The sequence below is a fragment of the Plutella xylostella genome, chromosome 8, assembly GCF_932276165.1.
Source record: "Plutella xylostella chromosome 8, ilPluXylo3.1, whole genome shotgun sequence".
Lineage (NCBI taxonomy): Eukaryota > Metazoa > Arthropoda > Insecta > Lepidoptera > Plutellidae > Plutella > Plutella xylostella.
In genome coordinates, this window is record NC_063988.1 from 8,893,215 (window position 1) to 8,917,582 (window position 24,368).

Below are 24,368 nucleotides of genomic sequence, written 5' to 3' on the forward strand. Positions count from 1 at the left end.
AGTCACTAGTATAGTATATATTTTAGTATACATATCATGATACACATATACATTATTTACAATATATGCATATTCATTTTGATGTGCGCTAACTATTTTTTAACAGTAACACAACATACGAAAAACTTCTAGGTATATGGGAGTTACTTAGGTAGGTACTTAGCTACCTAGCTTACTACATGCAAATTGAGATCAGCTTCGAATAATCAATCAGAATAAAATTAATAACAAAATTTTATCCGTATTTTTTGATGTTGTTAAATTACATTGGCAAGACTATACTTTTAATAAGATGAAGTGTGGTTTCAAGTAAATGTGTACATATAAGTACTTTATTATGTTTTATTTTCGTCTCAAACATGTTCCCTATCTAATTGGCACAATTTTGTATAATATTTCGCTTGATTAAAGTCCTAGCTCCTAGGGGTCAGTTCTCTGATAGAGCGGAAATTTATGCCCGTGGAATTTTGCTAGTTACAATAAAATAAGAATTATTAGCATTTACTAAGACTTAAATACAGAAGTCTGCACTGCGTTATTCACGTACGGTCATGTGCCGAGAAACCTGACCCCCCTCTCATAGTAACAATGCATCTGAGAGGGGTCAGATTTCTCTGCCTTATACCTACTGTACTATTTTACACTTTAAGCAATGGAATATGTTTCTTATTTGAAAGTAATTAGTAAATTCCGTGGATATTTTTTCGCTCTGTTACAGTACAGACTCTAAAATTTTTAACTTTCTGAATCGCCATTCATTTCAAAACAACCTCAGAACAGTCTTGATAGACTAAAATATTCCAACACAATATATAATTTGTTACTAAGCCAAATCAGATCAATATTTTAATTAAGTAAATTATACAATTTAAAAAGATTTATTGCACATTTTAAAACTAATATAACAAAAGATTTTTTAATTTTGAACACAAACCTTTTTGCAGAAATATTCAATAATTTTAAATCATTATAACGCTTTACCTAGCTAACTATAAAACTCACCATCATTGATTTCATACACATATACTTATCAACAAGTATTACACCTATCCTACATCCTAATTACCTATATGTATTAGAGTAAGATAAATTTAAAAGTTGATTCCATTTCCAGTGTAGTATAATAATAATAATATAATATTTAGTTCAGATTTCATATGGTAAATTAGCTGATAGATACTTGGCACATAGATATGTGATTTTAATACATACTTTACATATAATTATGATGCCAAAATCTATATATATTAAGAAAGAGAAATACAACAATCAATCGCTAGAGTCTGCAACACAATGTATGTATGTATATTTTTTTACTTTCGCAATTAGGTAGTATCATTAAATAATTATTACGTTTGGTGTTGAAGACTTTGTAGTTTAGTTGAGAAAATGTGTATCTACAATACTTAAATATTAGTGCCATCCAGAACTATTCCAGTCAAACACTCTCAGTCAAATTTATAAATACAGTTATTAGTATATATTATATTTATGATGGTATAGCAAAGATTTGGTTATCGACTTAACTGCCTTTGCAGAATATTGATTCGAAGTACTTAATTTATTTAAAAGAACCCCATAGGAATTACAAGTACACACAGTACTAGTTTAATATGATTTGCTGGATGTAAATACAGATGTATGCGTTTGTAATAAGAATAAGGTTATTATTATAGTTATTAGATATATAATTATACAATTATAGATATTTGTTTAGGCAGGTAGGTGGTTAGGACCTACCCCAATGAAATAATTTGTCATGATAGTATGTGAAATGAAATAAATGTATAAAACAAATGTGTAATTTATTATTATCTTTGATATTGATAAATTGTTTTTATACCTCACAAAATGAAGCCTGAAAAATATTCAATAATAGTTTTGTACTTTAGGCCCACTATTTCTAATACCAGTGCAAAATTTGTACAACCCTTTAAGAGTATATTTTGCTTTCTTGCTTAATATGTACCAAGAGACCTGTATGCAAAATATGTATTACTATTTACTATGGCATATAAAAAGGTATACAATTTTTACAAAAACTAACTGTGTGACAGTACCACTATTAACAAAGTCTGATGATGATTTTATCAAATAAATCACTATATATTTACCTAAGTTATTTACATTTATTTATACCTATAAGTATTTGTATAGGTTTGAATTAAACAGTCAATATTAAAAATTTAGGAACAAAATAATGGCCCATACCTAATGTACCTCAAATAAAAAAAATTACATACACACCTATTTGGCAAGTCTGTTTTGTCGCTTATAGTATTCCTCATCAGTATCACAGTCTACCTCTTCTATCTTTCGTTTGCGGCTGTCAAACCTCACACCCGTCTCGTGGACTATCCTCTCGCTGTTTTGAATGGCGGAGATGATGTTCTCTTTAGACGGTGCCACCAGCTTCAGTTCCTCAGTGGTCTCGTTGACAGCGGGCTCCACAAGGTGCATCACAATGCGCTCCAGGCGCTTAGGGTGCTCCACTTGTACTTCGTCCACCACAACTGAATCATCCTTCCTCTGCGGATCCATGTCTACCAGGACAGAGTACTTACGTTTCATGTCCTCCATCATCTTCCGTCCGTAATCCTCTCCAATTACACTGTTGACGCATACAAAGCTTTGGACTTGTTTAGTAATTTTGTCTATTTCCAAGAAACCCCGGGACCTCATGTATATGAAATGACCAGAGCGAGACATCAGCCTGTAATATGATTCTCCAAACTCCCTGCTTTGATCATACATTTGACGCAAGACACAGATCACCCAGCGAACATCGTCCTTGTGCATGAAGAAGAATGCAGAGGTTCCGGTCACTTCATCAGTCATGTAACCAGCCACCAGTGATATACTTTGATCACATTGGACAATTCTCCCATCAATCAGGTGCCGTGTCCAGTACTCTGTGTATGCAGTAGGTGGCATCATTCGGTGAGCAGGCAGCTGGTTGGACATAATATGCACCATGCCAATAAATACATAGTCATTCCCACTTGATGAAAATGTCCGGTTATGGCGAACTCTTTGCCTTCTGATGACCATTTCATCTTCAACGCCATCAGAGGTGGCCCGGTCTGAGCGCCGTATTGTTCCATCAACCCTGCAGCGCTCATAGCGAGGTGGGTCGGACCTGGCACCGGCTCGCACAAACCTAATATTAAAGTCATGATGTTGTTCAAACATTCGACTATCATAGTTGGCTGCGGTCAACTCAGGTGGGTAAATGTGCTGCCTGAGAATGTCTTTATCTTCAGGATGTACATAGTTGTAGATGTCTTGGCCGAGCAGGTCCACATGGCAGTAGCCAAGCTTCTCCTGCACGTTGGGGGACACATTGAAGATGCGTCCGCGGCACGTGACGGTGATCATGAAGCCGCCGAACAGGTCGAAGAACTTCATGACGGAGGGCGACCAGGTCTCGAGGTGGCAGCACTTGATGGTGTCTCCGAACACATGCTCGTTGCGCAGCTTGTTGGCGGCGAGGCGCAGCACGCTGGTCTTGTCCACCTTGCGCTGCGAGTGCACCACGTCAGAGATGAGCGACATCATCTGCGTTATCAAGCCGTTGTATTGACTTCTGCGTTGTTTCTCTGCTATGATGCGCGACTCGCGGTCGCTCGCCTTGGGGTGAAGAATTTCCGGGGATCGAGAGTCTGTCGAGTCTCCGCAGTGCATGGGACTCACCTCGTAGCCGGCCAGGCCGGGCACGGCCGCCGCGACGCCGAAGTCCTGTGATTCGTGGCCCAAGGCCATCACGTTTTGTGAACACATGCCTAAGGATGGACACAAACCGTGACCGTTCGACGACGTCATAGTTAATATTTAGTACTTAGAAGCGTAGTACTACATTCCGATATAGTCTAGAATTTTATAACCACATTTCTGTCCGCAACAAAGCATGATGTTTACTGATTTCAATCCAAGATTCTGTAGCAGGCACTACAAAAATAGTCACCCATCGGGTATTATTACACTGTTTGAAACTGTTGTTAGTCACTTATCACATCACATATTAGTTCCACTGTCTAATCAGTTTGCACTCCACAATATTTAATCACAAAAATAGTAAAAACAATAGTTCATAACATTGGCCTACACCAACGTCTATTCAAGAAAGACGTCGGAACGGAAACGCAGTAATGTGATAAAAGTGAAGTGACGTGAGTGAATGAATGAATGAGGAAATGAAATGTCATTTTCTTCCACTTGATGCTGTTGACGTTTTAATAAAAATATTCTGTGTCTCTCAGTCCACCACTCTTTTCTACGCAACACCCCCTCGGCTCTACTAGAATAGCATCATGAGACATTGACATAATATGACAGTTGACAAGGAGCTATGAACATTTGACAGATGACAGATCTGTTGTTGATTTTTGCGAAATAGTTAGGTTATTTCTAATTATTAAAGGAGTTGAGGTGTTTTTGTATCTATATTTTAATAGATTTAAACAGTACTTATAAGATTTTGAGTTTATTATCCACAAGGCAACATAAATTTAATGACAGTACCGGAATTTTCATAATTATTACAAGGTACAAGGTAACTAAGGTTTTTTGGAAAACGAATTCAAGAACACAGCAATGAATTTCTTTAAAAAGGCTCCTACAGTAAAAGGTACGTGCTTCTACCTCCATACTAAAGATTCCAGATTGTTTCTTTTGCATCTCGAAGTTTCTTCTATTAAAACCTCGCCTAATAAAAGACGATGATGACTCATCGAAACACCGTCATGAATGTTGCAATTGAGTACCTGTAGTTCATAATAATAATAAAGAGGGCATTTATTTATGCATTACAGGCAGCAAACTACTGTAACATTGTATAAATATACATAACACTAACTTATACACCATTCACTGTCATATTAGCTAAACCTTAATTTATTATCAGTGATGTTGGTAAAACAACTGACTCTTTCAATATTCATTATATTACAGAATTGCAACGTCAAAATGATCGTGAACTACGCAAAGCCGGTAGAGAACTGGACAGGGACAAGGCTAATCTGGAAAGAGAAGAAAAAAAACTGGTATGTAATGCAATATCAGACCAACTACAAAATTATGTTGAATGAAAGATATACATAGTATACAATATGTATGTAGTACTATATACCGTGGGAGAACTAGACCAACACCCCCCATCCACCGAAAAAGAAAAGATTAATATTTTATCATTAAACGTTAGAACATTAATGAAAAAAGAAAGACTCGTTGAACTTGAAGAAGCCTTGAAACCAATAAACTGGGATGTTATAGGGCTTTCAGAGGTTCGTAGGGAAGGTGAAGAAATAGTAGAACTACCTAACATGATTTTCCACTACTTTGGCGAAACGAAAGGCAAATACGGAGTTGGTTTCTGCATCAACAAGAACCTCAAAAATAACATCATTAAGATAAAAGGCATATCTGAAAGAATAGCAGTACTCACTCTCAAAACAACAGAAAAAGAACAACTCGATATAATCCAATGCTATGCTCCCACCGAAGAAGCAAAAGAAGAGGAAAAAAAATCATTCTATGACGAGTTAAACAACTGCATTGTAAAAGAAACTTCGAACAAAAACATTGTCATTATGGGCGACTTCAACGCCAGAATCGGAAAGAGAAAAGAACATGAAGAATACAATATTGGATTATTCTCAACAAATACCAGGAATACAAACGGTGAAAAACTTATAGAATTCGCCCAAGAAAATAACCTTAGAGTTTTAAACACATTTTTTAAAAAACGCCCGCATCGAAAATGGACTTGGATCTCACCAGACTCTAAAACAAAAGCAGAAATAGATTTCTTTCTTTCAAAGAATGTAGAAAGATGCACTGACGTTGATGTAATTAACAATTTTAATTTCTTCTCTGACCACCGAGTAATACGCTGTCAATTACTACTGAACTTTAAAAGAAACAGGAAGGCTATGCATCCAGATCACAAATCTATTTGTTACACAAGCGAAACTCACAACGAACTCTTCAACGAAAATTTAAAATCAATTACTGAAAAACTTAAATGTTGCCATAGCACTCAAGAGAAATATAATACGGTAACGGAAGAAATAAAGCTAGCAGCCCAAAAACTACCTAATATCAAGAACACAAAACTTTGCCTAACACAGGAAACGTTGGAAAAAATTGAAGAAAGGAGTACAATCTCAAAACAAATTAACAGAAATAAAGACCAAAATAATTACCTCAAAGAACTAAACAAAACGACAAAAAGGTTAATACGACGAGACATAAGAAAATATGAAAATATGTGCATAAGTCACTTCCTGGAAAAATCATGCTCTATTGTGAAACTAGAAAGACATCTTAAAACTGAAAGAAACTGGATTCCAAATGTAAAACCAATTGATAAATCTAAAGTCTACAAAAGGAAAAACATAGTCCAAGCGGCGACAGAGTTCTACTCAAAACTTTATTCAAACGAAATAATTCAACCAAATATCGAAATTCCAACTATAATAAATTCAGATGCCCTACCTGACATCACTGTCTTTGAAATTGAAAACGCTATCAACTCTCTTCAAAATGGCAAGTCAAGTGGCACAGATAAAATAAATGCAGAGTTGCTCAAGATTGGTAAAAATTCACTGCTCCAACCGTTGGCGGACATATTTAACGAAATTCTACATAATCAGGAAATACCAGAACAGTGGCTTATTTCGACGATAATTCTCCTTCTTAAAAAGGGCAATGCAGATGACATCAATAACTATCGTCCTATCAGCATTCTTTCGACGATCTACAAAGTATTCTCCAAAATAATATTGATAAGGATCACACAATGCCTAGATGAACAACAGCCTCCAGAGCAAGCCGGCTTCAGAAGAGGATATAGCACTACCGACCACCTTCATACCATGCAACAATTGATAGAGAAAACAAACGAATATAAACTACCGCTCTTTATCGCATTTATTGACTTCCAGAAGGCATTCGATTCTATAAACCACCAATACGTTTGGCAAGCACTACTTAAAGATGGAGTAGATATTAGATACATAAATACTATTAAAAAAATATACGAACTTAGCTCAGCTAGAATAAAACTGGACCAATTAGGATCAGCGTTTAGTATAGACAATGGAGTTAAACAAGGAGACTGCATGTCCCCCAAACTTTTCAACTCTGTTCTAGAACATGTGTTTAGAACATTGAACTGGGAGAGTATGGGAGTAAACATTAATGGCAAATACTTATCAAATATCCGTTTCGCTGATGACATTGCCCTGTTCGGAAACACAGAAAAAGAACTGCAACAAATGATCAAGGAACTAAACATCAAATGCAAAGAAGTTGGACTACAGTTAAATATATCGAAAACAAAGGTGATGACAAATACAAGCGAACCTATACACATATCCGTCGAAAACTTAGAACTACAACAAGTCGAAACCTTTATCTATCTAGGCAAAACAGTTTCGTTCAAAAATCAAGACAATGAAGAAATAACCAGAAGAATAAATAATGGATGGAAAAGATTTTGGAGCCTAAAACACATATTTAAAAACAAACAAATTCTTATGAAATTAAAGGCCAAAGTCTTTGACTCCTGTATACTACCAGTCTTAACATACGGAGCACAAACATGGGCGCTGACGAAGAACAACATTAAAAGGTTAAAGATAACTCAACGCAAAATGGAAAGAAGCATATTAAACAAAAAACTAATAGAAAAAACACAGAACACAGAGCTTAGAAAATTAACCAAAGTAACAGATGTGATTCGACATGCCAAAAAACTGAAGTGGAAATGGGCTGGCCATATCATGAGGCAAACTGATGGAAGATGGAAAAAGGAGCTGACTGAGTGGTGTCCCCGATACTCGACCCGGGGCGTGGGCCGCCCGGCCACGCGCTGGCGCGACGAGCTGGCGGGCTTCACTGGAGCAGGGGAATGCTGGACACGATGCACCGCCAACAAACTTACCTGGAAGAAAATGGGGGAGGCCTTTGCCCAGCAATGGGATGACCTATAAAATACTTAGATTTTAGGTATACATAGTTCAAGTGCATGCATATACATAAATATATTATTATGATATACAAATAAATACTACTGAATTATATAAATAAATTTAATAATTATAATATTGAATTATATAAAACTAAATTTAAACAATTACCATTATTACCATTAATATTAATAATGCATGAATTGTGTTACTTTAAACATAATTAAATATTAATTTGAATGTTACATTATAGGAGGCTTATAATAAATAAAATAAATAAATAAATAAACTATATATTTAATATTTGTTTATTCAATAAAGTACCAATGACAATACAGTAAGTTATTCAACCTTCTTAATACTTGTTTACAGGAAATGGAAATAAAGAAACTAGCAAATGAAGGCAACGGTGAAGGTTGTAAGATATTGGCCAAACAACTGGTTCAGTTGAGAAAGCAGAAGACTAGAATTTATGCTGCTAACAGCAAGGTGAGATTAAGAGATAAACTATTTATGTAATGCTGCAAGAGCAGTTATAGATAATGCTATATTTTAATCAATGAGACCTTATATAACTAAGGGCTGATTTTTCAATAGTCATATAAGTGCTATCTGAGAAATAAAATTGTTGCTGTCACATCTGAATGTTTGTATTAGACAGTGATAGCAACAATTATATTCCTCAGATAACACTTATCTGACTATTGAAAAATCAGCCCTAAGAATAGTATAGCTTAGATATTAATTTAGTCTAGAAGAAAATTTAGTCCCAATATAGGTGTTTGCCAATGAACCCTTCTTTAAATAAATTAATTTTATACTTACTTTATTTACTTTATTAATTTTACTTCCTTTCTTCAATATAATGGACACAAAGATCTCAACATTGCAGTAATCTAACCATTACCTACGTAACATTTCAGATAGCTGGGGTCAGTACTCAGAACAAGGCGATGGGGGCAAACATTGCCATCGCCAATGCCATGGGCACCACGGCTCGGACTATGGGCAACATGAACAAAGTAATGAACCCACAACAGATAGCGAAAGACATGGAGGCTTTCAAGATGGCGAACGCCAAGATGGATATGACTGATGAGATGAGTAAGTTGTTTGTTTGTTGTTCTTTGAAAAAAATGTGGAATGATGATGGATGGCATAGATTCATCATTTTATTGCGCATCATAATAAATACTTATGTTGAATTGTAGACTGCCATATTATAATGCGAAACCGTGAAGGCATAATGGATAAGATCTTTTCACACTCAGGGGATATTTTTTTGATGATTGGTGTGGTAGCTGTAAATGGAAATCTGTTTACTTATCTAGATTTTAGATTGCTCCTGTTCATTGCTACGCTCCCATATCTATCAGCTCCCTAAGTGTATTTTTAAATCCAGTTCACAGTGGAACATACAATGTGTATGACAATAATGTAAATAGTCACAGACTATCTTTATTAATCTGTGTCTATTCACGTGCCCCCTGTTTATTAATCTGTGTGTGTCAGTTTCAGACACGCTGGACGACATAATGGGTGAGTCTGGCGACGAGGAGGAGACGGAGGGCATCGTGAACCAGGTGCTGGACGAGATCGGCATCGAGATCAGCGGGAAGGTAACATATTTCTCAAAACTTAACAGCTATGGTTGAATAATAATATATATTCACTTAACACTGCCGTCAACGGTGGCTATTCTAAAATGTTGTCTGAGTTTTTACCCAGCATTAATGAAATAAAAGTAAACGCGGGCGAGTGTCCACCTGGCGGTACACATGCTCGCTGCACTTCCTCAGTACCATACATAATATTCGGGTTTCCACTGCTCACATAGTGAGAAAAACATCTTCAGGCTAACCAATTTTTAGACCGCATCCAGTATGGAAAATCCTTTAAAGTTCTAGAACGAGAAAATCTAAGTTATTACAAATAATGTGTTTCTCTCCTACTATATTCTCTCTATACTTACTAATTTATTTTTATTTTCCTTTTCAAGATGGCGGACGCCCCATCTGTGGCGCGCGGCAAGCTGGGCGCGTCCACGGCGGCCGACAAGGAACTCATGGCGCAACTAGCCAAACTGAAGTCGTAAACCAAAATGTGCTAACTCTTACATACTGTACTATCGGGAAATCGGCTTACTAGAACTGCTCCAAGCCCGCAACACCGGATATTTTAATAAATAGGGAATTAATTTCCCTGTTGGTACAGTGAGCTTCATTATGTAAGTTAGCTATAAGTTCACTAGCATCTTGTCATCCGATGCGACGGCGGCGGCGGTAAGGCCGTATACAGAAAAAAAGCCCGGAACCTTTAATTTTATTCAGCAATTTGCTTGGTTTTAAGGTTTTCTTAGTTATTGTATGACCAACGCTGACAAGATTATAAGTATCCAGCTATCTTTCTGTATACGACATAAGGTTGCGAAATTTACATAATACATTTATAAAAACCATTGGATGTGATTTTTGTATATATGCGAATTGATTGAGTAATTTCGTTTATTAAAAGCCGATGTAAAAAATATTGTCTTTGATCATTTCTGATCAGGAAAACCGAAAGGGTGAAAAAGTAATCCCTATTATATTGAGGTTGTATTATCTGTTTACATTTTCTTAAAGCAATGAACTTCCGATTTGTAAGATAGGTATATAATATATCACAATTAGGTTTTAATAATAAGATAGATAAATGGCACTGGCACCCATTCAGAGTTTTTTAAACTCGGATAAACTGCATATTTATTGAGTTCATTATGCCAAATATCATTCCCGAACTTTCCATGTTGTGCATTAGGCGTTAATTTCATAATATTCGATTTGTATTAAGAAGACTTCTGTTCTAATTATGAAACTTCACTTCTATTTAAATTTTATTAGCACTGTTCAAATAGACAACAAAACTTAAGAATGTCAAAAGCTAAAAAAAAAACTGTCCGGAGTTAAGTTAATGTATTTTTTTTGTTAGAAATTAAAGCGGATGATTATGATGAACACATAATTATTCTGAATACGGCACTTGTATAGTTAATGGTAATATTAAGTACTTATGTTGAATAATGTTAAATAAAATGTGGTTATTTTTGTCCATATAATGTGAAAATAATGATCTGTGATATTTTTGTATTATATGATGCATTCAAACTATGTTGTGTTATTGATTTCTCATTTGTAGCCTTCTATTGAATTGTCCTTGTCCGAACTCAAATTCTTTATGCGTCACCTTATTTATGGTAACCTTAGTAAGACCATAAAAGTCTGAAGTAAGCCGAAAAGGGGAAGGGTCTTTTCAGTAAAACTTTAGTTCTACGGGTTATCTCGGTTTATTATACCATCTTTGGAACATTCTATAAATCTATATTATGTGTAGGTCTTAATTGAACCCAATATCCTAAAATATACATACGAAGCCTTACCGGTGAAATCCCAATAAGGAGTAAGAAGGCATACGAGAGAAAGACGTGGCTTGATTGCGTGAAAGGCTAGGAAGAAGAAGACCGGTAAAATCCCAATAATGTCTAATAATGATAGGTACACTGCACCCGATATGAGCACCTTTCACTATGGTATCAACTCCGAAAGCGCAAATCTTTGTGAGCAGACTTTATTTTAACGATTTAAGCGTTGGTCCCACAGTGATATTTATTTGCTGTGTCGGGCCATTGACCTGGCTCCGGGAACGCAGAAACTAGTTGTGCAGGTAATTATGGGTGATTTGATAGAACTCTTCTTTAGGTACCTAATACTATACCTACCTCAGTTCGCAGGTAATTAATAACGGACCTCATCTAACTACCAAGACGCCATTGAAATTCTACCCATAGGCGCTCGTTATCTTAAAACTTTAATGGAGTTTACACCGACTGTTTGCCGACCTTCTAATGGTCCGCGTCCATATTTCAGTCACGTTGTATAGGAATACACTTCACTTTGTGAAAGTGTAAGGTGGCAACATGATCCCAGATCACATGTTCGAGGATGGCATCAACAATTCGCTTCTCCGACGCGATATGCGCCACATACAGCAGTCGAAAACTGTCTGTGAGAAATCCCTGAGGGACTATGTGAGTATGCAGGATGTAGATTCGTGCTGAAAGGTAGATTTCAAGTCAAACAGCTATGTTCAGGTTTCAGAATGGCTGTTCGATATAGTACCTATTAGCACACTTAATCGTTTTTTTTGGTGTTATCCTATAGTTGTTGACCATCGTGGTAGGAAATAGTCCAAGCCAAGCAAGTAGGTGGTGGGAAGTTTTTTTTTCCATTTTAGTGAGCCCAGTAAAGGAAAGAACGCCATTTACAAAGTTAATTCACGAGCGACCGACTTAATTAATGATTAATTGACTTTAGAGAGCATATTTTAGGAGCAAGAGCAGCGCGACCTCCTCTCCTCCCAAGATGGCGACACGTGCGAGATCCACGACCAGTTCTACCGCGACCACAAGCTGCTGCTCGTGCTGTTCCGCGCGCTCGCCGTCATGCCCATCACGCGGTCCAGTCCAGGTTGGTCACTGCGAGGTCGAGTCCAGGTTGGTCACTAACAACGTGAGGTCCAGTCCAGGTTGGTCACTAGCAGCGTGCGAGGTCCAGTCCAGGTTGGTCACTAACAACGAGCGAGGTCCAGTCCAGGTTGGTTACTCTGGCATCGATCAGCTTCAGCAGCCAATGATGACCTTTAGCTTGACATAAGTACCTAGGTAGGTACTTTATTTTTGAAGTGTACGTAAGAAGCCTCCCCGAGCGACGCAAACGCAATTTATGATCTTGCTATCCTTTCGCCATCGCCATAGTGACTAAACCTAGACGCACTCTAGTGTCTCGTGCTTGTCACCGACACGCGAAGCACTAGGCTCCCTCCCTAATGCTGTACATTGTTTATTGAGTGCAATGTTTTTTGTAACTAAAATTCCTTACCTAGGTGATTCTGTCCACAGGCACAATAACATTCAGCTGGAGATCCTCAGCCACAATCTACGCGGTCTGCTTCTACATCGCAGCAACAGCCGTGGTGCTAACCGTCGGCTATGAACGCATCATGATTCTACGTTCCATCCGTCGGTTCGACGACTACATCTACGCCATATTGTTTGTGGTGTTCTTAGTTCCTCACTTCTGGATCCCGTTCGTGGGCTGGGGCGTCGCTCATCAGGTCGCCATTTATAAGACGAATTGGGGCAAGTTTCAGGTTGGTTGGCTGAGCTTTCTTACGAGTTCTGTAAATGTTTCTTTTATTTTATGGCTGTGTTCCTAGTAGGGAAAACCTGATAAAATATGTTCGCTAGAAGCGCATAAATAACGCTGCAAATTACGTAGATTGATAGCAAAACTAGTCGCTAACCGTCTATAATCAGCATATTAAACCGATACGCTGCTAACTCAGTCATTGGCGATAAATTCAAATTCAATTCAGAGCTACAAATCATCTACTATCATTCTTTGTTCATCCAGCCGACATATCAATTCTTTACCAACAACCTCCAACACCCACCAACTTTCCCAGGTCCGCTACTACCGAGTGACAGGCGAGAACCTCAAGTTCCCGAACCTTCGCACCCTCATTGTGGTCATCAGCGTGGGCTGCCTGCTGCTGGCCGTCTGCTTCCTGCTCAGCCTCTGCGCACTGCTCGACGGGTTCCTGCTGCGCCACACGGCTGCCTACTACCATATCATCACGATGATCAACATGAACTGCGCGCTGTGGTACATCAATTGTAAGGGGGTGAAGATTGCGTCGCAGAGTTTAGCGGAGTGCTTTCGAAGGGTGAGCGATTGTAGTTATTGTGATTATGTTCGGTAAATAAAATTAAGAATTGGTTTGGGAGATTTGGAACTCGAATATTACAGAGAGGAATTGTATGAGTGACCTCCCCGTTGGTAGATGAATGGGTAAATGTCATATACTGAGCTACTTTCATTTACTAACTCTGAAAACAAAAAATGAAATTTTATGTTTAAAAGTGAGTTTAAATCACCCAGATGTATGGATTTTGTTAAATATTTAACGGCGGTCTCTTTCAGACAATCATGATCTGATCTCTTATACCAAAAAACTCTAAAAAGTCGTGTTCTAAATTTTTGTGCCTAACTCGAGTCGACTAACAATGTAACTTATACCTGAGATCCTAAAGAAAGTTTTCCTTTGAGCAATGAGACACTGCTAACTAGGTTAGAGGAGGGCGCCTGCTGTCAACTTGCAAACCAATTGTCGACTTGAACCAACTTTACTCACCCTGTACCTATTCGGGTTAAACTCTATCCGTGACGAGGCCAAAGAAATAATAATAATAATAATAATAATAATAAAGTTCTTTATTTACAGGTAAGACCCATTAGAATACAATTACAATAGTAAAATTAAATTAAATTATACATAATATGTTGCCTATGATAACTAATCTATAAAGCTAAGATTAGTTAAAATTTGCCATTCTCAGCACGGTGCACGGCCAACCAGTGTCTAACAAATCCGTTATCAAGGTTGGAACTAATCGTTTCTAGGATCCGGTTGTTAGAGTTCCTAATCCTCTCCCAAAAAGCAGCTGAACGAAACCGAAGGACAGCATAGAAGTCCGGGACCCTGGCGTCCGCGAACATGCCACTCGCGCTGCAGTACCTGGGTAACTTCATTATAATACGGAAGGCGTCATTGTATTGCACTCTTAAGACATTGTAAAAGCGTTTGGTGAAGTTAACCCAGAGCTGACAGGTATAAAAAGTTTGGCAGTACGCTTTGAACAATGTTATTTTGACTTCACGGGAGCAGCGCGCGAATCGCCTGGCGAGCATGTTGCAGCGCACGGCCAGCGCGCGCCGCTCCCGCTCCATGTCCTGCTCGTCGTTCAACTGCTCGTTCAGGAGGTGACCCAAGTACTTGAAGCTCCTCACTACCCGAACTGGTGAACCCAGCAAGTAAACCGGCGGCACCGTCTCCGGACCCCCACCTGCACGAAATACGAGCATCTCGGTTTTCGCCACATTATACTTTAAGCCGTGTCTTTCAGCAAAGGCTTCACAGACTGAAAGCAGCTTCCTTAATCCGTTAATCGAGGGGCTGAGAAGCACCATATCGTCCGCGTAGCTCAAGTTGTTAACACACACGTTATCAACATGGCAACCGATCCTGGTACTTCTCAGCTCCACGATTAGATCGTTAACATACAGGTTGAAGAGGTCCGGAGAGGTGAGCCCCCCCTGTCGTACGCCACAGTCTAATCTAAAATCATTAGATAGTGCGTCGCCCCATTTCACATTGTTAGTCTGGTTCTCGTACCAATATCTCAACAGGTTCACAACAATAGTCGGTACGTTGGAATCAGTAAGCTTCTGCCAAAGAGTCTTATAGTTTACTAGATCGAAGGCGCGGCTAAGATCTAAGAAACATGCATAGACAGAAGTGTTACGATTGAGGTAGTATTTTACAGTATGTTTGAGCGCGACTATTGCTGAATCCGTCGAGAGACCGGCACGAAACCCAAACTGCGCGTCATCAATCTTTATATTGTTCACCAGTTCGGGCTGCAGGAGCCTCTCGAAGATTTTTCCTATAACCGTACCTAGCGAAATAGGCCTATAGTTGTTCGGGCTCGAGAGGTCACCAGTTTTGTTCTTGACAATCGGTACCACCACCGTCTTCATCATGTCGCTCGGCATGAAACAAAAACGGATGCACTGATTGAATAGGATGCTCAGAAGTCTGAACACCCCATCCCCAGCATACAGGATGTGCTCAAGACTGAGGCCGTCGTGGCCGGGCGACTTGCCGCGCGTCATGGCGCGCACGGCGCGGGCCACGTCCCCCGCGCTGAACTCCAGCCGCCCCGCGCCGCCACCGCCGCCGCCGCCGCCGTCCACGCCGGCCGCAGCCCCGGGCACACCCCTAACTTCTAATGGCTCCACTCTAAAGTGACGAGCAAACATATCCGCTATGGATTTTTTGCATGTTTCATTATTAACACTGACAGGCAGCTCTTGCTTACCGCTCAAACTCTTTACATTTTTCCAAAATTTTACAAAATTTTTGTTTACTTTATTAACTGCCAAAATATTCATTTTAATCGAATCCTCATTATTCTGCACCCATTTAAGTTTATTTTTAAATGTTTTTCGACTCTCTAGCATTAGTTTGTAAATATAGCCGCTCGCGGGGCTACCACAATCCATCCACCACTTGTGGTATAATCTGGCCTTAGCGTGACATTCCCTGACGTGGTGGTTCCAGCCGGCGACCTGTCGAGCCCGACCCCGTGCACCGCGCTGAGAGTGACAACTATGAATAGCGGCCTCCTGTAACGTTGTAACAATAGACTTGTACAAATCACTTATGCTAACCTTATGACAATCACAACATTTATTTTCATTTTCATTATTATCACAGTTATTACATTGACTAGACGTTTTTATCGCTATAAATTTATCATGACAATACTTGGCATAGTTATTAATTTGATCTATATTTCTACACTTCCAAAGCACGTTATTGATATCAGTCTTATTGTAAATATGTACATTCTTAATATTAAAAATCTTAATGTCAGCTTGTATAAAAATAGGGTAATGATCAGACCAACGAACATCATTGTCTACCCAAACTTTGGTAACTGAGTCCCAAGCGGCTTCAGTTGACAAACAATGGTCAAGCCACCTACGGGAGCCACTAGATTCACACATAAAAGTAAATGTACCGGACTCAACTCCTAAGTAATTTATATCCGCACATACCCAATTGTTTTCCGAGCAATAGCTCAGCAGCTCACGCCCAAACGGTGCGCTCGGGTGCGCGTTGAAGTCGCCGAGGGCAAATGCAGCCTCAACGTTGTTGTCATCAACAACGGCACCAATACACGCTAAACAGTTCGTAAAATCCGTTAGATTATCTGCTATGTCGCACGGCATATAAATAGTAAAGACCAGAAACACTCTATTACATAAACTTATTTTAATGGCCGCTATTCTATCAGATTTACAGTCAATAATGGTTACATTAGTAAACACTGACTTCCGCCACAACAGCGCCAGTCCCCCGTAGGGCCGACCTCGCAGCACTCCAGCCCCGGTGTCCACCGATGACGTAGATAAGCAGGCAAAGTCATTATCGATTTCATTTACGAAATTAAGATCATGCGGTAAAAGCCAAGTTTCCTGAAGCGCTACGATGTCAGCTTTTTTACAAATATCGCGCACATGAACAATGGACCTTTTCAATGATTTACAATTGAAAGAGGCCATTAATAAGTGGTTAGTTAGGTGTTTAAAGAAAGGCCTAATGTATTTTAGTTGAGGTCATGATGATGTTCCTCTCATATTTATTTCTTCAACGAGTGATTCATGATATCTCAGCATTTACTGAGACAGTTAATTCAAGCACATCGTTGTTTCCGGTACATAATTAGGGCTCACTAACCTTCATATTTCTATTTATAGTCAAATATTTGTGTTATATCGAGAAGTATAGTGTGAATAGTGTGATAGATAGCACCGGAAGATTTATAATGAGAGGACCATGACCTAGCAGGTGCTACGAAGTAACGGCGTAGCAGTGCTAGGAAAGCTCTGTTGATCATTTTCAGAACTAGACTGTACCATGGATCTCCTTCATACTCAATGTAAACAACTCCCTTTAAAAATATTAATGATTTACTTACTCTACCGTCAGTCACCGAAATATATTATATTAGGTATAGTTTATCCTATCATTTCCCGGCAGGCAGCAGAGGCTGTACCTATATTTTGCTTCGGTATTTAACTATACACATATTACCTATATCAATTTATTATAATATCTACATATTTTGTCGACACCTAGCCACAAAATCATATCCTTCTCCATTAGTAAGTAAGTCGGACGGATTGACATGCCATCGACCGGAGCACTGATTAAATTCCATGCCACTCGTACATTTACTTAGCTCTCTCAAACGTCTTTGAAACGTTGTCTTTTATTTGATTTGTTACGTGTGATCCTTTTCACATTCGTATCGAGTGGGTGTTTAATGTAATCTAACATGAAGGTATGAACTGTTGTAAGGGTCCTCAAACTGTTAGTAATAAAGTTTAAGAAAGCTCAAGTGTAAGACCGGCTAACCTAACTAAAAACAGCCAGTGTCTCATTTGAGTATATTTACAAGCATGAACTTAAGTACCACTCAACAACAATTCAGAATAATTACATAGCTGCATTCCGCACTCAAGTTCTGAGTAAATTTATGTTCTCTGATTCTCAGGAACTGGTAGACTGACAGGTAGCCTATAACTTTCGATGACACGATCTATTCAAATATTTCACTGCGATGCTTTTGAGTTACCTTCATATTTCAAATTTCAACTCTAGTCACGTCCCATAAAGTACATGTAGTAATAAAATAAGACCAACCAACTGTGTTGCACCGTGTCTATAGTACATTTTTGTATACGTAGTTGAGCATCTGAAAAGCTATCGAAAAGCTTGTTGGGTATCGATTCGTTACAATTTGACGATTGCTTTCAAATAGGTCGTTACTGCCAAACGTCGAGGGCCGGAAAAAGGCTGTAGCCCATCTATGTATGTACCTATAACTCTAGTTAGTATAGTAGTATAGTACGGTTCCCAATTAGGGTTCCGCTGAACCCAGGGGTTTCGTAAGAGGCCCTCAGGGGTTCTGCGAAAACTCAAGAATATATACTGGAATCAAGTACTTGTATCGAAAATACGTGTATGGTAGTAGGTTTAAGGCATAACCTAGGGTTCAACGAAAAACGGCGAAGAAAAAAGCGTTCTGTACCTAAGGGAAGGCAATCGGTAAACCCTGGTCTGTCCGCTTTCCAATGACCGTTTTAGATGGTTGCACTTCTCAGCCAATTACACTTTAATTAATCATCTTAGAAAAACCAGCGCTATGGCCTATCTTAGCATTAAGCTGAGCTAGAACCTGTTTCAGCACCGAACAACATATCAAGGTCATTTAATTATTACTATAAAAAAAAATTAGCATTTAGCATATTTTTGTATTGTTTCTGTGTGTGTGTGTCCGAAATAAATGTATTTCTTTCTTTTTAATTAACCTACTTACCAGAGTTACTAATGGCCACATATCTCTGTTGCTGACCGTACATTGTCCCCAGGACGTGGACGCGGAGTGCTCGGCGGGGCTCATCTCCCGGTACCGCTACCTGTGGCTCAACCTGTCCGAGCTGTGGTCACATATCTCTGTTGCTGACCGTACATTGTCCCCAGGACGTGGACGCGGAGTGCTCGGCGGGGCTCATCTCCCGGTACCGCTACCTGTGGCTCAACCTGTCCGAGCTGTGGTTACATATCTCTGTTGCTGAGCGTACATTGTCCCCAGGACGTGGACGCGGAGTGCTCGGCGGGGCTCATCTCCCGGTACCGCTACCTGTGGCTCAACCTGTCCGAGCTGTGGTCACATATCTCTGTTGCTGACCGTACATTGTCCCCAGGACGTGGACGCGGAGTGCTCGGCGGGGCTCATCTCCCGGTACCGCTACCTGTGGCTCAACCTGTCCGAGCTGTGGTCACATATCTCTGTTGCTGACCGTACATTGTCCCCAGGACGTGGACGCGGAGTGCTCGGCGGGGCTCATCTCCCGGTACCGCTACCTGTGGCTCAACCTGTCCGAGCTGTGGTCACATATCTCTGTTGCTGACCGTACATTGTCCCCAGGACGTGGACGCGGAGTGCTCGGCGGGGCTCATCTCCCGGTACCGCTACCTGTGGCTCAACCTGTCCGAGCTGCTGCAGCTGCTGGGGAACGCCTACGCGAGGACCTACTCCACCTACTGCCTGTTCATGTGAGCTGGAGGGTTACTGTACAGGGTGTTGTAAAAAGGGTATACTAAGCGGATGGTGGGGTTTCACGAATTTCTAAAGTTAAGAACACAAGTTTTTCAGATTGTTACCCTGAGACCCTGAATCTCCTGCCTAGTATGCCACTTTTGCAATAGGTACCACGGTACCACAGTATTTAGGGCGAAACTTCCTAGAAATAAACTTTATTTGTAAATTATAATTGTGTAATTGTGATATAATTATGTGTGCCCATACAAGTTCTTGCAAAAGTAGTGATTTATAATTTTGAATAACGAAACGAAAGAAATGTTTAGTCACGTGACCAACTAATTTTTTGGTATGAAGAAGCTTATAAGCAAATTGTTTTAAGTAGTAGACAGCTGCTTTATTATATACTACTGCAACGTTGTTTACAAGACCATTAGCATGATAAATTGTTTACTACAATAATCTAAAATACTAATCTACAGACAACTATTTACTGACGATGGTCATCCCAACCAAACGACTCACATTATTATTCATGTAATGTCAAGGACTACTTATTGATTGAAGACTACTCTATGATGGTAATTCATATTATGGAAATATTGCTTTGGGTTTCTGCATATAAATAAAACTCGAATCCTTTCGTTGGGTTTTAGATAGTGATAACCAAAACAGAGAGTAGATTACTTTACTTACAAAAGTTGAGGATTTTATAGTAGGCTGAGCCTCTGAGCCTTTGTGAAATGGTAGTGGTAGACCTTTGGTAGACTCATAATCAGCAAATAATTTAAAAAAAGTTACGTTGAATAAATTATGATTCTCAATCTTAGTCCATTTCAAAACTAGAGCGAAATTCGTACATTGACCTCTGTGAAGTATGTGGGAGAGGCATATGTCGAGCAGTGGATGAATATTGGCTGATGATGTGAAGTATGCAATTATAACAAATTGTATTCTCCCTTCTCTCCCCCCGAAGGTTCGCGAACATAACGATCGCGATCTACGGCGCGCTCTCGGAGATCGTGGACCACGGCTTCGGCTTCAGCTTCAAGGAGGTGGGGCTGTTCGTGGACGCCGCCTACTGCTCCACGCTGCTCTTCATCTTCGCCGACTGCTCGCACAAGTCCACGCTCATGGTAGGTGGAGATGAAGGTGCCAATGGATGGATCTACCAGACAATCCAATCCAAGCAATATATTATGGTCGTTTGACCCATCTGTCTAATAGCTGGATCCATACCAGACAATCGATAACAGTGCACAAGTTCGCCCTCATGGTAAGAATCACCAACTATGAAATACAAAAAATAATAATTCATATTACAGTAAAAGTTAAATACGCGTATGGAAGAGCAGTTTTTTTTTTTCGTAACTTCTAGATGTTATGGTATGGACACAGGGGCACACAAGGACTACACGGATAAAATTAACGAACAAGATTTTTCACGCAATCGACACGCTTAAAACAAAGAGTTAGAGCCGTAGTTTTTCAGTGCTCCGGATTTTGCGATTTAGATAGTGACCCTCCTGTAAGGTTATTTCGTAGTTGCCTTGTAACCGCAACCGCTATTGCGCCTTGCAATGGAAGTTCACCGCAAGCAATGACGACCGTTATTGATTTGTAACGACGACATCTCGAAGGTGAATAGCAGATCATTTCGACTAAAGTTCAGGAGCCTCTGTAAGCCATTTGAGAACTTAATATACAGTGTATTGTTTTTCGGACCCGACAAACTTTAAGGGTGGATTCTACGAGTAATTTCATCGAGAAAAAACCCCCATATCCATCCTTAAAGTTTGTCGGGTCCGAAAAAACAACACACTGTATATCCAATAATATGTATATTAGTGCTGGGATTTTGATTAACTTGTAAGGATATCATATACTTTAGATTTAAAAGTTTTGTCCACCTCACCTATGATTAAGCAAGTAACCTTTGTTATTTTAAAACACAACTATGAACCCGGTACCCAGTGTTTTTATAATGATGTTCTTCGTCAGGTGGCGGCCGGTGTCCAGGAAACACTATTGTCCATCGACGTTATTTCTGTCGATCGTGCCACGCAGAAAGAGGTGAGATGTAACAACTAAATAAATAGGGAATATGCATGTGATTCAAATAAAGGTCAAATATTATTTTTAATTAACTTTGTTATATCAAAATTATGTCTCCATCAATATTTTTGATTATAATTTAATTTTGAGCAAGTAAATAATTGTTGAAAAGTAGAAAAAAACTGCGGTAAATTCAAATTTTAGGAACGTCACGCATGGATGTGACGTAAAACGTAAGTATATGTCAATCTCAGAATAAGCTATGCCCATAGAACTGAGCGTAGGCGCGACTGGCGAGTCATTATCCTGAGCCATGAAACGAGAGTGTGACATCATCACTTCATACAAAGTTTTGGGCATTTTAAGTGGTCGCGCTGATTATAATTTTTTAACTTTCTCTAAAAAACATTAAATAACTTTATTTGGCGTTGATTTTTTTTTCACTATAATAAAGCGATGTAAAACTATCTAATAAGAATATAAAAAAAAATACGTGCATATTCCCTATTGTCGAGAATGAAAGTGTATTTATTCAAGATTATAAAATACTTAAATATAAATGTAACCTTCCTGTGGTTTGAGTTAATGTGGTTTGAGGTACTCAACGTTTTAGCTAGTTGGTCCCGCGGGATAGCCGCGTAAGATGTGGCCGAATGCTGCACTATACAGAGTGTTTCACAAGTGGTAATACTAAACCGAAAGAGTCTTTGTATAAACAACTTTTTAAAATAAATGAAGATATTCAGCATCTGCGTCTCCTTTTTTGGTTTAGGTACTACATCAATTTTACAACACTCCATTGATTATTGATATGCATGAGGTGGGTAGGTTGAAGTCAACAAATTAAGAAAAGAACGAACTGAAAATCAACTCACTTACGATTTTGCTGAAAAACCTGTAAAAACATTCTTCCCACACGATAAGTGCTTATAATGCAATTTTTCTGTTCAAAATACGAAAGAAAGCCTACTTTACTTGTACTTTTACTAACAACCACATCTGGCACCCAGCAGGGTTACTCTATCTTAACAAAAAACCGAACGAACGATAGCTATCATGGAATCAGTACGATTAATTCTCCGAAACTTCGTTTTTCATAAGCTAGAATGACCCGTAAGCTTCACGGTGTGTGAAATGTAACGAAATTATCATAAAAGCTTCATGCAATCACGATTGATAAAGTTTGCGCCCTCTCAAAGTGAAAAGACGCACGTGAGTGACAAAATTTATCACGATTTTAGTCAGCCATGTAGTACGCACCTGTAAATTGCTAGACGATTATATTATATCTTCACGTTTCACGTCTGTAAAATAAATTGTTAGATGCCAAAAAGCCCTTGTTTACTTGATTTCTATTTCAACTAGTTTTTCAAGTTTCCTGTAGGAAATTCGAGCACTGAAGTACTTATATAGGTATAATTATGTGTTATTATTTTTCTATCGACAATTCACCATTACAAAGTTTAATTAAAACCCTTTGAGTAGCCTTTTCCTGAAAGACTAACAAACTAAACTACGCAGACAAACCCAAAAAACGTAATAAGTTGTTGTATTGTGAATTCCAGATAGACCACTTCATCCAAGCAATAGAGATGAACCCGGCCGTCGTCAGCCTGAAGGGATACGCCAACATCAACCGCGAACTGCTCACCTCGGTGAGTATAGTGCCACAAACTTATCAGTTCCGGTGAGAGCGAACTAAATTGGTCCATACCTCATTACTTACTAATGAATTTCATATTGACATAGATTATATGGACCAATTTAGTTCGCTCTCACCGGAACAGATAAGTTTGTGGCACTATATCTATTTCTTTAATCTGTCCATTATATTATTGGTTTTTTGACATTGAAAATGACTTTTTGCCGTTTTTTCCAGGCAACGCGCTACCATAGACTAGAATATTATGCGCGCGAAATTTTAAAGCCATGGGAAAAAGCTTACTTCGAAAGTGAAAACTTTCACACTTATTATTTATTTATTCTTTATTGCACAATATACACCTTAAACATACAAACAGAAATATCTCCCACTCTCACATAAGTATTACAGCTGACATATTATATCGATTTTCCGATAAACTGCTAGTTTAATGTTTATTGTGTCCGCAGGCCATAGCCATGATCGCCATCTACCTGATTGTGCTGCTTCAGTTCAAGATCTCTCTGCCCAAGGACCCTCAAGTCAACTAGACCCGCGGTAGTTCAGTGATTTTCCTAATATTTTGATCTTATTTACGATAGACCGAGGCGAAATAGACACTGTATTGCCTACTTTTTGTTTTGTTTCTTGAGAAACTACTTACTGAAATTTTGTTTTATAATTTTAACAGCACAAGGCATACTATAATAACTAAGCATTATGCAATTCAAAAGAGCATCGTCACGATTAAAAATAAAATAAATATTTTTTTAGTAGATAAATAAAGAAATGTAATGCCTGTGTCTGACTCTACTCCTTTTCCTTAGATTTCCTACATAATTAAAATAACATACATACATACATGTATCATTCGAACACTAGACCTCTCGAATGAGAGGACGACCGACGTCTTATCCGGCCACCACGG

The 24,368-nt window shown here is 38.9% G+C and overlaps 3 protein-coding genes across 3 annotated transcripts; 2 read left to right on the forward strand and 1 right to left on the reverse strand.

Moving 5' to 3' along the window:
* Positions 1-2: 2 nt before the first annotated feature.
* On the reverse strand, positions 3-4,177 carry LOC105388290 (aryl hydrocarbon receptor nuclear translocator-like protein 2). Its single transcript, XM_011559177.3, has one exon. It carries the CDS (start codon positions 3,820-3,822, stop codon positions 2,248-2,250), a length of 1,575 nt encoding a protein of 524 aa, XP_011557479.1. The 5' UTR covers positions 3,823-4,177; the 3' UTR covers positions 3-2,247.
* A 183-nt stretch (positions 4,178-4,360) lies between these two features.
* LOC105388291 (charged multivesicular body protein 2b-B) lies at positions 4,361-11,119 on the forward strand. Its single transcript, XM_011559178.3, has 6 exons — positions 4,361-4,627; positions 4,951-5,042; positions 8,343-8,459; positions 8,894-9,074; positions 9,483-9,589; positions 9,970-11,119. Exons 1-6 carry the CDS (start codon positions 4,594-4,596, stop codon positions 10,063-10,065), a joined length of 627 nt encoding a protein of 208 aa, XP_011557480.1. The 5' UTR covers positions 4,361-4,593; the 3' UTR covers positions 10,066-11,119.
* Positions 11,120-11,925: 806 nt separating this feature from the next.
* Positions 11,926-24,123, forward strand: LOC105388292 (gustatory and odorant receptor 22). Its single transcript, XM_038114688.2, has 9 exons — positions 11,926-12,036; positions 12,337-12,475; positions 12,907-13,157; positions 13,473-13,733; positions 19,630-19,757; positions 20,720-20,879; positions 21,745-21,816; positions 23,364-23,453; positions 23,911-24,123. Exons 1-9 carry the CDS (start codon positions 11,926-11,928, stop codon positions 23,989-23,991), a joined length of 1,293 nt encoding a protein of 430 aa, XP_037970616.1. The 3' UTR covers positions 23,992-24,123.
* The last annotated feature ends 245 nt before the right edge of the window (positions 24,124-24,368 follow it).